At 55.2% G+C, this 18351-nt stretch overlaps 1 protein-coding gene across 13 annotated transcripts in view; it reads left to right on the forward strand.

Annotated features, from left to right (window-relative positions):
• The window catches only part of AFDN (afadin, adherens junction formation factor), a 137004-nt gene that overhangs the window by 95822 nt on the left and 22831 nt on the right, over nucleotides 1–18351 (forward strand). For all 13 annotated transcript variants that reach the window (XM_036248293.1, XM_036248291.1, XM_036248283.1 and 10 more), the window contains 3 exons: nucleotides 50–153; nucleotides 3411–3497; nucleotides 18145–18210. In XM_036248293.1, the coding sequence (XP_036104186.1) occupies nucleotides 50–153; nucleotides 3411–3497; nucleotides 18145–18210 (257 nt within the window). The remainder of the gene's footprint in view (nucleotides 1–49; nucleotides 154–3410; nucleotides 3498–18144; nucleotides 18211–18351) is intronic.

Genomic DNA, 18351 nt, shown 5'->3' on the forward strand with positions numbered 1-18351 from the left:
GTGAGACGGGGTACGCTTTTCCGTGGTAACTTGCTTCCTTTCTCCTCAGGGTTCTGCAGGTTGATTCCTCACGCACGCTCACCGGGCACTTGGACGATATATTTCGAGGGTGCGGACTATGAAAATCATCTCCTGCGTGAGAACACAGAACTGGCAAGTACCGTGAGGATGAGAGCTGGGCTGGCAGAGAAATATGTTCTCGCGTGAGAACTGCTTGCAGATTTGTTCCTTGCTTTCCTGTTGTGATAGGAAAAAATTAAAATCATCTTTAAACACTAACTTTATTTAAAATTCTTCAACACACGACTTATATGTAAAGTGTGTATTTTCAGGCCATGTTTATATAGTTTAGTCTGTAAAGAAATGGTGCTTTAGGAAATAAATAGTATTTATACCCACAGCTATACCAACGTAAATGTTAAATACGTATTTTAAAAATATGTTAATATGGTAGCCTTAATAGATTTTATTCGAAAATGTTTTTCTTTTATAGTCAGTTCTATCTTGTCTTACATGTGTGTCAGATAATTTACTAATATTTTTATATTTTTGAAAGAGTGGTCAGTTCCAGTATTTATGGCTTTATACATTCTGGGGGTTCTGCTTTGCGTGACGCAGAGGTTCGGACAGGAAGGCAGGCTCCCGGCCGCGCTGCTGCTCCCAGGCCTGGTCCTCCTCGCGCACCTTCGCTTCAGCTCCAGTCCGGAGCAGCTCACTGACCTTAGTTCCCTGTAATTGCCATTTTCCTCTCTTAAGCCACTTACAGAACAAGCAGATGTGACCACACAGTTGTCGAGGTGACTGGAGAGGGGTCATGTCCTGGTGTGATTGGTTACTGCTATTTAGTCACCTGTCCTGCAACCCCAGGCAGCGTGGCAGCGTGGTTCTGTCTGCAGCTTCTGAGCAGGCCTGTGCTGTCCTGCGTGGTCAGAGCCCAGGGCTGTCCCAGCCAGGCCCGGGCAGCGAGCAGGAAGCGTGTGCTCTGTGGGCTGACTGGAGGGGTGCGTGTGCCCCGTGCCGACCTTGGGTCAGGGCGTATCCAGCTCCGACTGAGGGGTGATGTTGTCTTTCCCTCCAGAGGTGGGCACGTGGGACTGCGGACAGCACAGGTGCCTCCCTGCAGCCGCTCCCACCTCCCTGCTGCCCTCAGGCCTGAGTACTGACCACTCCCCCCTCCCTGCGGCCCTCACGCCTGAGTACTGACCACTCCCCCCTCCCTGCGGCCCTCAGACCTGAGTACTGACCGCTCCCCCCTCCCTGCTGCCCTCACGCCTGAGTACTGACCACTCCCCCCTCCCTGCGGCCCTCAGACCTGAGTACTGACCGCTCCCCCCTCCCTGCTGCCCTCAGGCCTGAGTACTGACCACTCCCCCCTCCCTGCGGCCCTCAGGCCTGAGTACTGACCGCTCCCCCCTCCCTGCGGCCCTCAGGCCTGAGTACTGACCGCTCCGCCCTACCTGCTGCCCTCAGGCCTGAGTACTGACCGCTCCGCCCCCCTGCTGCCTTCAGGCCTGAGTACTGACCGCTCCGCCCCCCTGCTGCCTTCAGGCCTGAGTACTGACCGCTCCGCCCCCCTGCTGCCTTCAGGCCTGAGTACTGCCCCCTGCCCCCTCCCTGCTGCCCTCAGGCCTGAGTACTGCCCCCTGCCCCCTCCCTGCTGCCCTCAGGCCTGAGTACTGACCGCTCCCCCCTCCCTGCTGCCTTCAGGCCTGAGTACTGCCCCCTGCCCCCTCCCTGCTGCCCTCAGGCCTGAGTACTGCCCCCTGCCCGCTCCCTGCTGCCTTCAGGCCTGAGTACTGCCCCCTGCCCCCTGCCCCCTCCCTGCTGCCCTCAGGCCTGAGTACTGCCCCCTGCCCCCTCCCTGCTGCCCTCAGGCCTGAGTACTGCCCCCTGCCCCCTCCCTGCTGCCTTCAGGCCTGAGTACTGACCGCTCCGCCCTCCCTGCTGCCCTCAGGCCTGAGTACTGCCCCCTGCCCCCTCCCTGCTGCCCTCAGGCCTGAGTACTGCCCCCTGCCCCCTCCCTGCTGCCCTCAGGCCTGAGTACTGCCCCCTGCCCCCTCCCTGCTGCCTTCAGGCCTGAGTACTGCCCCCTGCCCCCTCCCTGCTGCCTTCAGGCCTGAGTACTGACCGCTCCCCCCTCCCTGCAGCCCTCAGGCCTGAGTACTGACCGCTCCCCCCTCCCTGCAGCCCTCAGACTTGAGTACTGACCGCTCCGCCCCCCTGCTGTCCCTGAGGCCTGAGTACTGCCCCCTGCCCCCTCCCTGCTGCCTTCAGGCCTGAGTACTGACCGCTCCCCCCTCCCTGCAGCCCTCAGGCCTGAGTACTGACCGCTCCCCCCTCCCTGCAGCCCTCAGACTTGAGTACTGACCGCTCCGCCCCCCTGCTGTCCCTGAGGCCTGAGTACTGCCCCCTGCCCCCTCCCTGCTGCCTTCAGGCCTGAGTACTGACCGCTCCCCCCTCCCTGCAGCCCTCAGGCCTGAGTACTGACCGCTCCCCCCTCCCTGCAGCCCTCAGACTTGAGTACTGACCGCTCCGCCCCCCTGCTGTCCCTGAGGCCTGAGTGATCGTATAGAAAAACAAGGCTCTTTCAGATGGCGTACTGATTCTTGATCTTTCTAGTTTATTCACAGGTCCCTCAGGAGACTTCAGGTCTTGATTTTTTTTTTAAAGTTTTCATGTCACCTAATCTTATTTCCTTTAAAATATTCTCTCAGACTTTGGTTCTAAATTAACAAGCCACGTGTACAGTGATCGCTTCCTGCAATGTACCTTTACACTTGGGCACCTGAGTTAATCTAACATCTCCCTGGAGTGTGGTCACCAGTGATTTTCTTGTGTACTCTTTTGAGGGAGCTGTGACGTGTGTCATTTCATGTTCTCGTTTGTCTGTGGATTCGTTGTAGCTGGCCTGTCCTCTGGGGATGGGGTTTTACATTGTAGTCGGGGACCGAGCCTGTGCCTGACCCTGTGGCTGCTTCAGTTGCTACTTAGGATGAAACGGCTGTTGCATTTTCCCAGAAGACAAAGGTGTTAGGTCATCTTTCTTAGAACTGTTTTCCTCTCCTCCCCATAGATAGTGTACAGTGAGTTTAGATTCCTTCTTAAAAAACACCTAACAGTTTCTTCTGAAAGGTGACACAGTGAAAACTTAGTTAGGGCGTCACGACCAGATCTCTGTAAGCCGGGAGCGGTGGAAGTTTAGCTTTGTCGTACACACTCTGTCCTTGCAAGAACGTTTACGTAGATTCAGACTAGATGCATCTTTAAGACTCTGGGCACAGTGTCGTGTCCCTTTCCCTGAGGGACAGGTGGAGGGTCCCTGCCCTGAGGGACTGCCGTCTGCGTGTCAGGCTCCCCACGTGTGTGCTCTTCCCTCCAGCTGCCCAGTAAGCCTTTGTTTTCGTCCTTAGGCTCAGCCTCTGAGGAAGGAGCCCGAAATCATCACTGTCACCCTGAAAAAGCAGAATGGAATGGGCCTCAGCATTGTTGCGGCAAAGGTAGGACAGGCTGCTGGCTGAGGGTGGAGGGGTGGAGTGGAGTGGTGTGGGGGTGCTTCTTCACCCGTGTCTCTCAGGGCACAGCACTGTGGTCTGAACGGAGCCCTGTGCTCGAGCCAGTTAACTGAGGGGTAGTCTCTACGGGGAGAGCGGCCAGAGCAGGGGCACCTCGAGGCCGAGCAGGTGGTGCTCATACGGAGACAGTGTCAGGACAGGAGAACACGTGGTCACCTGACCCAGGAGAGTGCTGCGCTCAGTGCATGGCAGGAAGGTCTGCCACTCATCACCATGGCGTCAGGCAGCATCGGCACACGCAGGATCGCTGGGCACCTGTCGCCTGAGTGGTTTCTGGCTCCGATCCCCAGAGGCGTGCAGGGCTAGGAGACCACTGCTAACCTGGCTGTGAGGCTGTGCCGGGCGCTGGCCAGCCCTGCCCTGCGGAGGGCATCGTGGGAGGGGAGCTTCAGCAGCCTTGGAGTCTTACATCAGTGGACAACACAGGATGGGGGGGCACAGGCAAGGACCGAGGAAGCCTTGTGCAGGCCATGTCTGGACCCTGAGACCCACGCAGCAGGGAGAGCGGACTGAGGAGGGGGACTGGCAGGTTGAGGAGTGTGCGCTCTGTCGCGTGGGCAACGCGGGAAGGGGGCTTGGAGAGGAGCACGAAGCACGTGCTAGGTGGCTGTGTCGGGTGGGGGGGGTGTGCGTGCGTTGGAAGGGCCTGGACTAAAGCTGGCATGCGGTTGGAGTCAGCTGGAAGGGTCTCTTGGGGTGTGGGTGGAAGCTGTCATCTAGGCGAAGAGATCTGGTTCTAAAGCACCAAGTCACAGGTCGCCTACAGTGGGTAGGAAGGTGGGCCCCAGCCTGTCACCCCGCTTAGTCCGGAACCCCTGCTTCCTCCCCTGATGGGGTCGTGCTCACGGCCACACTTCAGACCCTTAGGATTCAGTGGGCCCACGGCTCTGAACGGGGAAGTCTCAGCTATAGGCTGGTTTGATCTTTGCTTGATAGCTGAATTAAATGCCCATTTTAAAGGAAAAAAAGTATGAGGGTGAAACATTACTCCTCCACACTCAGATATACAAGAAAAACAACCTATTTTCTTTTTTTATCCTCACCTGAGGACATTTTTCCATTTTTTGTTCAGATAGAGCGGGAGGGAGAGAGAGAGGAAAAAAAAAACATCGACGTGAAAGGGACACATCGAGTGGCTGCCACCCGCACGACCAGCCAGGGCCGGGGACAAACTGCAACCGAGGTACGTGCCCTTAGCGGGAACCGAACCCGGGTCTCTCTGGTCTGCAGGCCGACGCTCTAACCGCTGAGCCAGATCGGCCAGGGCGTTAACCTCCTATTTTCTGATATCTATACGTGTAAACTTTTATTTCAAATACTCGTCTTGACATTCGAAATTCTCACTGAAGTGATTTGGGGGCTCTCATTTGCCAGCGTCTCTTGTGTCCAGGCTAAAAAACAGTTTTTCAGTAGGAAACTCAGCTCTTTGCACATGCCAGTTGGAGGTAGGTGAGCGGCTCCGGATCTCTTCCTGAGCTCCGTGTCCTGTGCAGGGAGGATGGCATCCCCATCCAGCAAGGCCCGTTTGGCCACTCCTGGCCTTGCCTCTCGCCGGCCTCTGGCCCTGTTGGGCTGGCGGCCCAGTGTCAGCGGGCAGTTAGGCCAAGGCCGCCCCGAAGGCCGTCGGCGAGCTTCACTCACTTCCCTGCACCAGCAGGCGACACGCCAAGGAAAGGGCCCTGCAAGGGTCAGGGAGAGGCCTGCCCACCAGCGGCTTCCTTCACCTTGTATGGATGGGGCGGGGGAAGGAGGGACCAGTGCGAGTCAGTGGGACACATCACCTCCGCTGAGGCCCCAGAGGCCCTCTGTGAGTGAGGCGCTGGGCCAGGAACCGAGGCAGCTCCCCCAGGACCACAGGTGCCAGCTGTGCCCAGTCTGCACTGGGAGGGCAGCTTCCCCCAGGGGCCTGCCAGGCAGCACCTTGGGATTGCCCGTGGTCGCCAAACCCAGGCAGATCAAGCTGCTCCCACCTGCCCTTTGCCCACCTGCCTGGCTGCTGGCCACACACCTGTCCTTCCACATGTTTGCAGTTCCTGTACATGGTCACCTCTCCACCCAACCTCTGCCACTGGCTCCTCTTCTGTGTGCCTGGAGCTCCCTGAGCTCTGCCCGCTGCCTTTCGTTCCATCCGTGCCGGAGGCGTGGGAGGAAGGGCCTCCCCATGTGGTCAAGAGAAAGTCGTTCTGTCGTGAGACGTGGATGCCGCTGCGGCCCTTGCTGCTGCAGAGTAGCTGGTGATTGGAGTCGGAGCACAGGTGCTGCTCTGCAGTGGCTGCACGTGGCTCAGGAGCGCAGGGTGAGCTTCGGCTGCGGCAGTCTGACTCCTTTCCTACTTTCCCAGCGTCAGAGGGAGTCCTCTGGGCGCAGCCGGCGGCTGAAGCGGAATCGTCCCAGTAGAGAGGACTGGCTGTCTGCTGTGTGGGAATGGCTGTAGCTGTTACTTTTTAATCTTTAAACACCTCGTTTTGCCCTGGCTGCTTTGGCTCAGCATCAGCCCACACATGGACCAGAGTCCTGGTTCAGTTCCCACTGAGGGCACGTACCTCGGTTGCAGTTTGTCCCCGGCCCCGGTTGGGATCGTGTGAGTGGCAGCCACTCGATGTCTCTCTCTCACGTTGATGTTTCTCTCTCTTCCTCCTGCTCTATCTGAAGATAAATGCGAAAGTGTCCTCGAGTGAGGATAAAAAAAAAAAATCTAGTCTTCCCCCCTTGTTTTCTATATTAATACATTTAAAAGAGATTTGTAGAAAATAACAGTATTGACAGTATTACTGATTAGGCTACAGCATTGTAGAATTGGGGCTTAATGGGGAATAGCAACAACACAGGAAGTTGGATGGATATAAAACAAAAGATGAACTTTTTACCAACCACAGCTCAACTGGGGAGTGTGACTGACCTGCACATCCACCCTGGACATGTGACTGAATGACATATGCTCTCCTCTGCCCCCTCCTTGTCAGCCACAGGTCTCCCTCAGGAGGGAGCACTTCCTCCCCTGCAGCAGGGCTCCTTCCTGTCCTGGGGGAGGGGAGGGGCATCCTCTCGCACAAGTCAGAGATAGTCACGGGTTTTTTTCCTGGTTTTTCAGATGTTTTCCACAGTAAATGGCATATATAGATTTAGAGCTGGAAGAAAAATAATAGTAAAAGAGTTGTTTTAAAAGAGATTGCAGATTCAATCCTAAGATGGTTAACTCATCAGCTTATAAAATACATTTAATGAGACTAAGTATGCATTTGGCTCATGAAACTTTCTCCTCCCGCCAAGAATATCTGTAATGCAGGCAGCCTCTCCATCAGCACATACCCTGGTCCCTCAGGGGACAGGGCAGAGAGCCGTGCTGGGCGCATGGCGTCAGGTGTCGTCCTTGAGGGTGAGGGTCAGGGAGGCTCTGGAGGAGACGCCTTGTGAACTGAGACCTGGAGGAGGGAAGCAGGTGCCAGCCAGGCAGGGGCAGTGGGAAGGCTCAGCACAGGGACCTGTGTGGGGCCTGCAGCCAGGCTCCGTGAGTGCAGCCGCCTGCGGTGTGACCCAGCCGGGCCCCCTGAGTGCGGTCGCCCTGCGGTGTGACCCAGCCGGGCCCCCTGAGTGCGGTCGCCCTGCGGTGTGACCCAGCCGGGCCCCCTGAGTGCGGTCGCCCTGCGGTGTGACCCAGCCGGGCCCCCTGAGTGCGGTCGCCCTGCGGTGTGACCCAGCCGGGCCCCCTGAGTGCGGTCGCCCTGCGGTGTGACCCAGCCGGGCCCCCTGAGTGCGGTCGCCCTGCGGTGTGACCCAGCCGGGCCCCCTGAGTGCGGTCGCCCTGCGGTGTGACCCAGCCGGGCCCCCTGAGTGCGGTCGCCCTGCGGTGTGACCCAGCCGGGCCCCATAAGTGCGGTCGCCCTGCGGTGTGACCCAGCCGGGCCCCCTGAGTGCGGTCGCCCTGCGGTGTGACCCAGCCGGGCCCCATAAGTGCGGTCGCCCTGCGGTGTGACCCAGCCGGGCCCCCTGAGTGCAGTCGCCCTGCGGTGTGACCCAGCCGGGCCCCCTGAGTGAGACGCCTGTGATGTGCTGACCAGAGAGCACTGTCACGGGCCATGCGCGTCTGGCCTGCAGTCTCACTGTCCCAGCAGGAAGGCCCAGAGGGCAGTGGTCAGTGAGGGTGTGCGATCTTAGCTACTTGCCAGCCCCTGAGGTCCTGACAGGGCTGTGAAACAAATAGCCAGACGGGTTCACACAGAGCGGTGATGTGATGGGAGCACAGTTCTGAAAGTTAACTCTCATGGCTTCCTGGAGCGTGGGGTGGAGGGTCTGAGGCTCGAGCTGGGGGACTGGCAGGTAAGCTGCGGCAGGTTCCAGTGGAGGGTGCAGTGCAGGTGGGAGAGGCCGCAGCGGAGGCCGTGCAGCATGATGCACGGTTCCCGGCTGGCCGCTGCCGCAGGGCTGGCAGGGCTGGTCCATCGCACGTGCTTGTTGGGCGACAGCTCTCAGGTCGGGGGGTGAATTGGGTCTCGTGTGGAAGAGAGAAGGGTCACACCCCGGTTCTGTTCAGCAGGCGTGTGGCTGTGTTTCTTCCGGAGGGGGGGGGGGGCGTTGGAGCTCAGTGTGAACATGCCCGAGACGTGGGGTGCCTGCGAGGCTAGACAAGGAGGGCATCATCTAGCAGAGTCGGATGTGATCGGAGCTTGGGAGGTGAAGGCCAGAGGTGCAGTGTGGGGGTGGCTCCCGGTGCTGCAGAGGAAGGAAGTCGGTGCCGTCTGGGGACGGAGACTGTCTCCCTCAGCAGGACTGCAGGTGGTCCTCCCTCCCTTGGAGGCACAGCCCTGTTCTGTGTCATCTGAGCTCCAGGCAGATCCTGGCCCTGCCCCGGGAGGCTGGAGCCCTGAGCAGACCCGCAGGCCTCAGTGCAGTGGTGGCCTCAGGTAGGGGAGGAGCCTTGGGAAGCATTCTGAGCGGTCAGTGCCCAGCACACTGCCCCGCCCGGTGCCATCATGTTCTCCGTGCTCACTGCTGCCGTCGTCCCTGCACAGCAGCTGGCGGCCCTGCTCGCCGCGTCTGCTCTTCTCTGCGAGCTGTGGTGTCCCTGTGTCTTTGGCTCAGGCCTCCTTGATCTCCCTAGCCGGCGTGTGGCCTGCTGCTGCCAGCTGGACCTGGCTGCTGTGCGGCTCCCTGTCGCCCCTTCCACGTTGTGGCTCTGAGTATGAGATCCAGATGATTCGGGACGGCTGTGTGCCGTGTGCTCTTTAAGACGTTGCTTCGGAAAGTGGAGGGCGCTACTTCTTACTCATCTGTGGGCCGGCGCAGTGCTTCCTGTTTGGATTTTTAAAATACAAACAATTCCATCCTTTTTATTTTTCTGGCTCTTTTTAAAGTCTAATAATGTACAAAGTGAATAAAAATCTGAGCTGGCTGGTTACGTAAGAGTCTGAATGTCCATGTTGGTGAGTGCCATAGTGTCCCTGCACCCGGCTCGGGACCGTGGGGCTCCGTCTCCCCAGCCAGCTGTGCCTGCTGTCGGAGTGAGGGGCACGCGTCCGCCTGGAGAAGGTGTAGTCTCGAGGTCAGAATGTGGTTCTCTGTTGTCGGGAGAGCGGGCCCGCTGGTGAGTGTCCTCAGGGTGCTGAGTGGGAGGGTGTCCTGCGCGCTGGGGCTGCGCTCTCGCTCTCGAGAGAACGTTTTCTTCCATTGTAGCTTGTTGAAACCTGTCACTAATTAATGCTCCTGAGGCAGCCATTTAATGTAGCTTGTCATTACACACCCAGATGTTTGCTGCTCTTTTATTTTAATGCTGCCGGTTCTTAAGCTTTATTAAAATAGAAAGCTCCTATATGCTTTTTATACAAGAAAAAAATTTAATCCTGCTGGTCATATAATATGGTGAAAATTGCTTGAAATAATTGTAGCTGCAGCCATATAATTGGCTGACGGGCATGTACAAGAATATCCACGACAGAACTTTGTTTTGGCTACGTGTGGTTTTTTGCTGCCGGCTCTCTAAAACATTTTTCTTAAAGTAAACATAAAATGACAATTTTTTAAGTACTTAGAATATTTTACTATTTTATTTAAAAGGAGAGGGTTAGTTCAATAGTGCCTTAAAGATAGTTTTAGTTTGTGCTTTTAGACTATAGACTGATTGTAAATTTCTGAGTCTCATTTAATTAGCTTAGAACACAAAGGTAGGTGCCTGCCCTCAGAGAGGGGGTGAGACTGCTGCGCACCCCTTCTCCCCGGTGAGAGGGGCTCCCACAGACCCGCAGCTGAGCGTCTGGGACCTGAGACCCTCACGTGTGCTCTTCAGTGTCCTCATTGGGACCACGTGGGCAACCTCGCCAGAGAAACGAAGTCATGAGATTTTAGTTCCTTTTAAAATCAGTTCCAAAGTACTGAGTGTCACTGCAGAATTTCTCCATGGAAATGTCAGAGTAACTTCCCCCTGAGTTGTGTACAATGACCTGGTGCCCTTGCATGACTACTGCTTATGAATTTGAAAACAGCGTTTTATATTTTAGTTCTAAAAACAAAATAGTAAATTACATAAAAGAATAATTTTTTACCTATTTTATAATAATGGTCTAAATGCTAATGTGTACAATTGACTGAAATACAGAATTAAGTTACAGTAAAAATAGAACATTGAGTGTTAATAACCTAAAGCAGAGCCATCATTTCACATTCCAGAGAAAACGATATTTGCAGGGTCCATCCCATGAAGGGAGTCTTCAGACTGCCCTGGCCTGGCCCAGTCACCCTTGGCCAAGGCTTGGGGGAAACAGGGGCTCTCTGTGGGTCTCTAGCCCCTTTGGTTCACAGAGCACTTTAGAATCTCAGGAGGCTGTGCCTTCGTCCCGTGATGCCCACTCGCACGTCTTGCGTGGTTTTCAGGGACCAGTGAACCTGCAGCCCGTCTGTGGGACTGAGCTGAAAATCTGTCTAGTTCATTTCCTGTGTGTCGTGGAGAAGGGAAAGGCTGCTGTTACCATGTCTTTTGTTTCATAATCAATGCACAGAGTAAACAGCTGAACAGAGCTGGGCTTGGCGCCCGGTTCACAGAAACCAAGCTTCAAGCTTCGGCTTGTTCCCAGCACCACACCCATCGGGAGCACCTCCCACATGCCTTCACGATGCTGAGCTTGGAATGTACCAAGAATGAGTTTTAAAACCGATCATTTCGGAATTAAAGTTATTCCTACCAAAAGAGAGAGCCTTGCAATGTTTTTAAACTCTAGTCTGAAGTTCAATAGTTAACTGATCAGAACTGTGTATCTGGCTGGAAATCCTGTCCTGGACACTGAGGGAGGGGCGAGCGCAGAGCCTGTGCTGAGCATGCCTGAGCGCTCAGTCCTCCGCGCTTGGCCTCCCCGCCGCTGGCTCGGACCCTCATCCCAGCGTTTCCGCACCTGAGAGCAGTGGGGCTGAGTTAGCTGCTCAGGCTGCATATCTTTCTTCCTCCTGCTGCTGCTTTTGGTTTTTTTCCCGGGGGTGGGGTGGGGTGTTTTAATGATGTTTATGTGCTGTTAATCATCTCATACTCCCACACTCACTTGGCGTTCCGTTCTCTGGGATCCCAGGGTGTGGAGTCTCACGGGGGGGGGGGGGGGGGGGGGGGGGGGAGGCTGCCTAGGCCAACGCCCCCAGAGGTGCGGTAGGGGGAGGAGCAAACAAGGTACCTGGAGCAGCCTTTCCCTTGTAGCCCTTTCTCATCGACACGCAGAGCACGCAGAGCAGCTAGCTGACGGCTGACGGGTGCGTGTGTCCTTCTCAGCTCCGGGGGTGGGATGCGCAGCAGCGAGTAGTCATTCGGGCCTTTCGTCGTCCTCCCTGGGACCATTTCTTGTTAACTTACCACCATCCTCTTTCGTACCTTTCTGCTTCCCTTCTCCTCCCTCTGCCTGCCCTCCCTCTCACAGTCCTTCTGAGCCCTCCCCCCACTCGGAGGGCAGGAAGAGCAGCGGCAGCACTGGGGGCGCCATGCTCACACACTAGCCCTGACTCCCTGCTCGGCTTTCCTAGGATGGGCCTGGGTCCTCACTCCCTCACTGCTCGGCTGACGTGCTTGGTGCTCGCGCTCTGGCCACCTGACATGGTGAGGGCAGAGGCCACACGACAGAGTGGTGCTGGCTGCCCCGGTTCTCAGCCATGTTGGGTGCAGGTGCAGGGCTGCAGGCAGGACCTCCGTAGGTCCCACGCCTCTGGACACCACGCTGCTTTCCAGGCCCTTTCTCAGACGAGAGCCCGAGCGGCCGCACCTGTCTTCTCCTTTCACAGATGATACGCTGGAAATACAGTATGCTTTTCAGATCCCACTTTAGGTGCCTTTAGGCAAGTAATTCTTGAAGTTATTTAGCTTTTGTATATTTATTATGTTGTGCACTTAGTTTTGATGACGGTGGTTACTCTTCCTGGGTTTGGAAATCAGGGTGTGTTGAGCTGGCGTATGCTCTAGTATGGTGACGTCTTGTTCTTGCCCCGTTGTCTGCTGGGTTACCGTGCAGTGCCAGGACCTGATCTCAGTAACTTACGGTGCGAAGTGCCGTGTTAGAGCAGCGTGTCCTGTAGAGGTGGAGTGTGCGAGCCACACGTCTGACATCTTCCACTGGCCGTCTTTAGGAAAGACACAGTGAAGTTAGCCTTGATGATGTTTTCTCTCAACCCATGTGAGCCGCAGCGTCCTGTCACCTCTGGACCCTGCTGCATTTCTTAGTTAGAAAAGGCTAGAATTACCATGAAGTGAATTTTAATTGCATGTATATAAATAGGAAGTAATAGAATTATTTCATTAAATTTTCTTTAAGTTATGTCTAGATTAGTGTGTGTATTGTTAAAAATTTGACAAGTGTTTGCTGTTTCTGGTGTTGTACATGATTTCTTTAGCCTAGCTCACGGCACTCTCACTCACATTCCGATGCACTGGGCGGGCGGGCGACAGTCCGCCAGCACCTTCCAAGAGCTGGTCTGCCGCATGGAGGGGCGGTTCTGGCCAGGCCGGGGCACTGGGCGCCTCGGAGCTGGTCAGAGTTTGCAGCAGTAATTACCATGTTGATTTGAGACATACACGCGCGCTCGAGTTAGAACTTCCTAGGAGTTCTTTCATCTCCGGGGATTCGCCTCTAGTTTTGTTTTTCTAAAATAAGCGCTAGTGAATGGAAGCTCTCTGACAGCTCATCTTCACAGCTTGTCATGGCCCCTCCACAATCTCAGCTGCACCTGAAGTGGGATGGGATTCCAATAACGGGGGGGGGGGGCATTCAGTCCCCTGGAGCAGCCAGTCTGCAGAGGGGTCTTGTGCTTGCGGGAAGGAAAGTGGTCCTGGGACGGCAGCACGCTTCTGAGAACGTGAGCAGTGTGAGCTGCGACACGGAGACGTGTACAGCCAAGTCCTGCAGGCTGAGACCACATTTGCAGATTCTGTACCAGCCAAAGTTTGGACGCCTCTTAGAATCCTCCAGGTGCAGATGCTTTATTTTGCATCACCCCACCACTGCCGCCAAGAGTATTTTTAAAAATGTGTTTCATGCCTTGGCCATGGCTCAGTTGGCTGGAGTGTCTTTCTGTGCATCAAAAGGCTCCGGGTTCTATTCCCCATCGGGGCATTTACCCAGGTTGTGGTTCGGTCCCCAGTCGGGGCACTTACGGGCAGCAACTGATCGATATTTGTCTCTCATATCAATGTTTCTCTCTCTCCCCCTTCTTCTCTAAATATATGATGCATTGTCAATAACTTTTAATCAAAGTCAGTTTTTATGACTAGCCTTAAATAGACCTCTTAGGCGCAATGGAAGGTGCTTGGAATGGAGAGAAATGCCTATAACTTAGAATTTAGATAAATTCCCATCATGGAAGAAAAGAGTATCTATTGCTTCTTCAGTACTATGCCTTTCTCATCATGCATTACCAAACAGTGTGGGTTTGAGTGTCCCTTCTGAAAACACATTTAGTGCCAAAATTATAAATGCTTCGAGTTTGTCACTTTCAAAATAACAGTGTGCTTCCAGGGTTGTCAGTGTTGTCACCAGCTCATAGTGAGCCCAGCAGCTGCTTCCTGACGCACTGATTGTCCCTTTGGACTCGACTTCCTCAGAATAAGGAATTGTATTCAAATAAGGGGCTGACCACTTCCGGGTGTTTGGGGAAGGGTTCGGGGAGGAGCCTCTGTAGAAGCAGCTGGCATACAGGACAGACTGACCGACTGTTCCGAGGGAGCAGAGGAAACCGGGTCTAACGCTGGGAACGGCAAGTGAGTCGGCGAGTAGTGGCAGGTGAGCCTAGGGATCCAGGGGTCAAAGGATGTGGGTGGACACACGACATCAGAAGGAGGTTTGTATGAGGACAAAGTGGAAACAGGATGGAACTGGGACATGCAGCCTGGTCTGGACCAAGCGTAAAGTGTTGGGAGACTGTACCCCTGCACGTAGGTCAGGGAGCGCGACTCCAGGGCCGAGGCTGCTGGTGAGGTCGTGGGAAGTAGAGCCCAGTGGGAGGCACGCTTCCAGAGGGCATCTCCTGAGGCCCTTGGCACCCAGGGAGGCTGGCAGGGTTTCTGAGATGTGTGCTGTCATCTTCTGCCTGTTTAAAGACCTGGTGGTGGTGATGCTGTCAGTTATCTGTGTTACATAGTCGGTTTTGCTTGAATATTTAATTTAGGCTCATTATATTTCACGTTGCTCGTAGTTTAATAGATTACCTGTTTAAACATGTTACAGGATTTCAGGTTATGTAAATATGGAGTCTGCTAAGTTTAAATATTAAGTTGTCTAAAATGTAGAGTGGTTACGAAATAATCGAGCCTAATAGTTGCCCTCAGGTATGAGATGACTGATCTGAAAGAGGAAGTTGGCAACAGAGTAGTGATCCAAGGAGGCGGCAACGAACAGTGAGCCTGGGGCGCAGATGCCCCGGGGTGGGCGTTGTGAGCCTGGAGCACAGACACCCCGGGGTGGGCGTTGTGAGTGTGGAGCACAGACGTCCCCAGGGTGGGCGTTGTGAGCCTGGAGCACAGACGTCCCCAGGGTGGGCATTGTGAGCCTGGAGCACAGACACCCCGGGGTGGGCGTTGTGAGCCTGGAGCACAGACGTCCCCAGGGTGGGCGTTGTGAGCCTGGAGCACAGACACCCCGGGGTGGGCGTTGTGAGCCTGGAGCACAGACACCCCGGGGTGGGCGTTGTGAGCCTGGAGCACAGACGTCCCCAGGGTGGGCGTTGTGAGCCTGGAGCACAGACACCCCGGGGTGGGCGTTGTGAGCCTGGAGCACAGACACCCCGGGGTGGGCGTTGTGAGCCTGGAGCACAGACGTCCCCAGGGTGGGCGTTGTGAGCCTGGAGCACAGACACCCCGGGGTGGGCGTTGTGAGCCTGGAGCACAGACACCCCGGGGTGGGCGTGTGAGCCTGGAGCACAGACACCCCGGGGTGGGCGTTGTGAGCCTGGAGCACAGACGTCCCCAGGGTGGGCGTTGTGAGCCTGGAGCACAGACACCCCGGGGTGGGCGTTGTGAGCCTGGAGCACAGACACCCCGGGGTGGGGCGTTGTGAGCCTGGAGCACAGACACCCCGGGGTGGGCGTTGTGAGCGTGGAGCACAGACGTCCCCAGGGTGGGCGTTGTGAGCCTGGAGCACAGACACCCCGGGGTGGGCGTTGTGAGCCTGGAGCACAGACGTCCCCAGGGTGGGCGTTGTGAGCCTGGAGCACAGACGTCCCCAGGGTGGGCGTTGTGAGCCTGGAGCACAGACACCCCGGGGTGGGCGTTGTGAGCGTGGAGCACAGACGTCCCCAGAGTGGGCATTGTGAGCCTGGAGCACAGACACCCCGGGGTGGGCGTTGTGAGCCTGGAGCACAGACACCCCGGGGTGGGCATTGTGAGCCTGGAGCACAGACGTCCCCAGAGTGGGCATTGTGAGCCTGGAGCACAGACGTCCCCAGAGTGGGCATTGTGAGCCTGGAGCACAGACACCCCGGGGTGGGCGTTGTGAGCCTGGAGCACAGACACCCCGGGGTGGGCGTTGTGAGCCTGGAGCACAGACGTCCCCAGGGTGGGCGTTGTGAGCCTGGAGCACAGACACCCCGGGGTGGGCGTTGTGAGCCTGGAGCACAGACACCCCGGGGTGGGCGTTGTGAGCCTGGAGCACAGACGTCCCCAGGGTGGGCGTTGTGAGCCTGGAGCACAGACGTCCCCAGAGTGGGCATTGTGAGCGTTGTGAGCCTGGAGCACAGACGTCCCCAGGGTGGGTGGGTGGGCTTTGTGAGGAGGAGAAAAGCTAACTGATACCCCACAGAAGTGAGTGTGCAATTTTCGGTATACTAGGGAGAAGAAAAGAGTGTTTTTCTCGTTTTCCTGCATCATTCTATTATGTGATTTTTAAAAAAGAGTTCTGTTATTATAATTTGTCCAAATAAATGAGGTTTTATTCCTTATTAGTAGTAACTTTGTGAAGCTTACCGGGTATGAGGAGTGAAGGAGGGCTTGCTCTGTTGCTTTATTACCTGCACGACAAGGACGTGTCACATCCCTGAGAAGTGCTGTGGGGTGTGGTAGGCGCCTCTCTCACTGAGACGTTGGTCGTTCCTGCTTGTTCACGGGGACGCGTTCCAAGGCCGCAGTGGGTGCCTGACACCGAGGACAGTGCAGACTGTGGACGTATTTCCTGGACCCGCACCCTGTGGGAAAGGTAGATTTATGAGTTGGGCCCAGGAGATGAAAGCCACCGCCAGTGATAAATAGAACAAGATGCTGTACGAACAGTTGTGTGACTGGTCTCTCTCACACCACTGATGTGGTGACAGCAGCCGCTGCAGAATGTCCGATGGCGGACAGCATGTGTGGTGTGGGGATGCTGGACACAGGGTGGTTCCCGGCTCAGGTGGCCAGAGCCGCACAGCTCCAGAGTCCATGTGCTGCTCAGAACGGTGCACATTTAACGTGGGCATGGTTGACCTCTGGTTTTTCCACGTGGTGTTTTCCGATCTGAGTAGACATGGAGACTGGACCCACGGAAAGGGAAGCTGCGGACTGAGGGTAGACGGCTGCATTCTCAAGCTCAGCAAGCATCGCCCTCTCTCGGTCGAGTAGGGAGCAGAAGAGAAAAGGGTGCTTGCAGAGCCTTTTTAAAAGCGTGTCCTGGGTACTAGCTGCAAATAGTAGTAATCGCAGAAGAAGAAGAGCGGGATTTCAGTGCCCCGCTCAGAATTACTGTTTGACAGCCGTGGAGAAAACTCTCTGGAAGATGAGACTCCATGAGGCAGGGCGCTCCGTCTCCTCCAGCGGTGCACGGTCGTGGAAGATGGAACTGTCATTCAAACAGCTGAGTTGTTGCATCAAGCAGTTGATTACAAGTTACAAGAAAGTGTAGAATACGTGTTTAACAATCATTTAATTAGATCGTGTACGCAGAAATACGCTCTTCAACAAATGGGAGCTGTGAGGGGTGTCTTAGAAGTGATTTTCTGCCGTGTGTCTCAGGCCCCAAAATTCAAGGGAGCCAGTGTTGGCATCAGTGAAGTCGGGGAAAGGTGTGTTCATTGCTCTTGCTTAGTGACATGGTAAATTCAGAAAGTTGCCATTTATTAAATGTCTGCTATATACTTTTATGGTGAAATTTCGTATTTTTAAAAAAGCACGAGCTTTGCCAACAATCCAAATGAATTTTTTGTGTTTTGCTTTTTGTTTTTAATTGTATGGCAAAAGGAGCCAGGTGGGGACTACAGGCCGCACTTGGTGCCGTGTTGAGAGTGCAGAGGCCTGCTAGGGCACGGAGCGAGCGAGCAGCTGCGTCGGCTCTGCAGGTCTGCGGCGAGGCATCAGTGGCTGTCCGCGTACAGACGGGCAGAAGGGCATTGTGGGGAGCAGACCGGAAAACTGGGGGTCGGGAGCCGCAAAGGCGAATGCTGGATCTCAGCTCATAGAACTGTTGTGACCAGTCGCCGTCCGCGTGACCACGTGAGCTCGAGCACGGTGCTTCCGCAAAGGGGCCTGTTCTGCTGAACGGAGACGGTGCACTGTTTTCCAAAGGAGGTGCATACTAGATGGTTTTAGGTTCACAGAACAAGCACGTGTGTGCTGGACTCTCCCTGAGGGGGAGCAGGACACACCTACCCTCAGCATGTCGCTGGACAGACTCCTCTGCAGACCCAGTTACCCAGCGGGAAAAAGCAGGTGTTTTCAAGTGGAAATTACGTAGTTTGAGCATTGAAAAAATTTGTTTCACTGTCTTTATAACTCCCTATGATACCTTCTTATATTTTTGCTTTTGTGTTAAGGCGATTAGTAGCATGTATGTCATAAGAGTGGGCTTTAGTTCACGTACCCTGTGGCTGTTCACAGCCGACCCAGTTACGGTGGGGTTCAGTCTAGTTTAGTCTCCTCTTAATAGATTTCTTAATAAATGACTTATTTTTCAGGAGTAATTTTTCTTAATTTGGAAACAAAAAATAGTACACTTCCTGTTTTTTTTTTATAGTTACCAAATAGAATGTCAATTTTATTAATATGGTTTTAAAGTTCTAATTTTCATGTAAAATGTGTACGTTTTGTTCTTGTTCACTTCACTGAGTGGTCCCTGCTGTGCTCAGTGTGCTGTCTCGCCTTGCTCTTGCTTAGGGTGCCGGTCAGGATAAACTCGGGATCTACGTGAAGTCCGTCGTGAAGGGAGGCGCTGCGGATGTGGTCAGTATAGTTCTCACCCCGTAAATTTCCATGATCCTGTGTAACAAGCGGTGAGCACTGCTCGCCGAAAACCCACATGTGGGAAGTGTACTTACCCTGACTGCCCCCCCCCCCCCTCCCCGCCCACTGCTCCACCTCCGG

Source organism: Molossus molossus, unplaced genomic scaffold, assembly GCF_014108415.1.
Source record: "Molossus molossus isolate mMolMol1 unplaced genomic scaffold, mMolMol1.p scaffold_m16_p_8, whole genome shotgun sequence".
Lineage (NCBI taxonomy): Eukaryota > Metazoa > Chordata > Mammalia > Chiroptera > Molossidae > Molossus > Molossus molossus.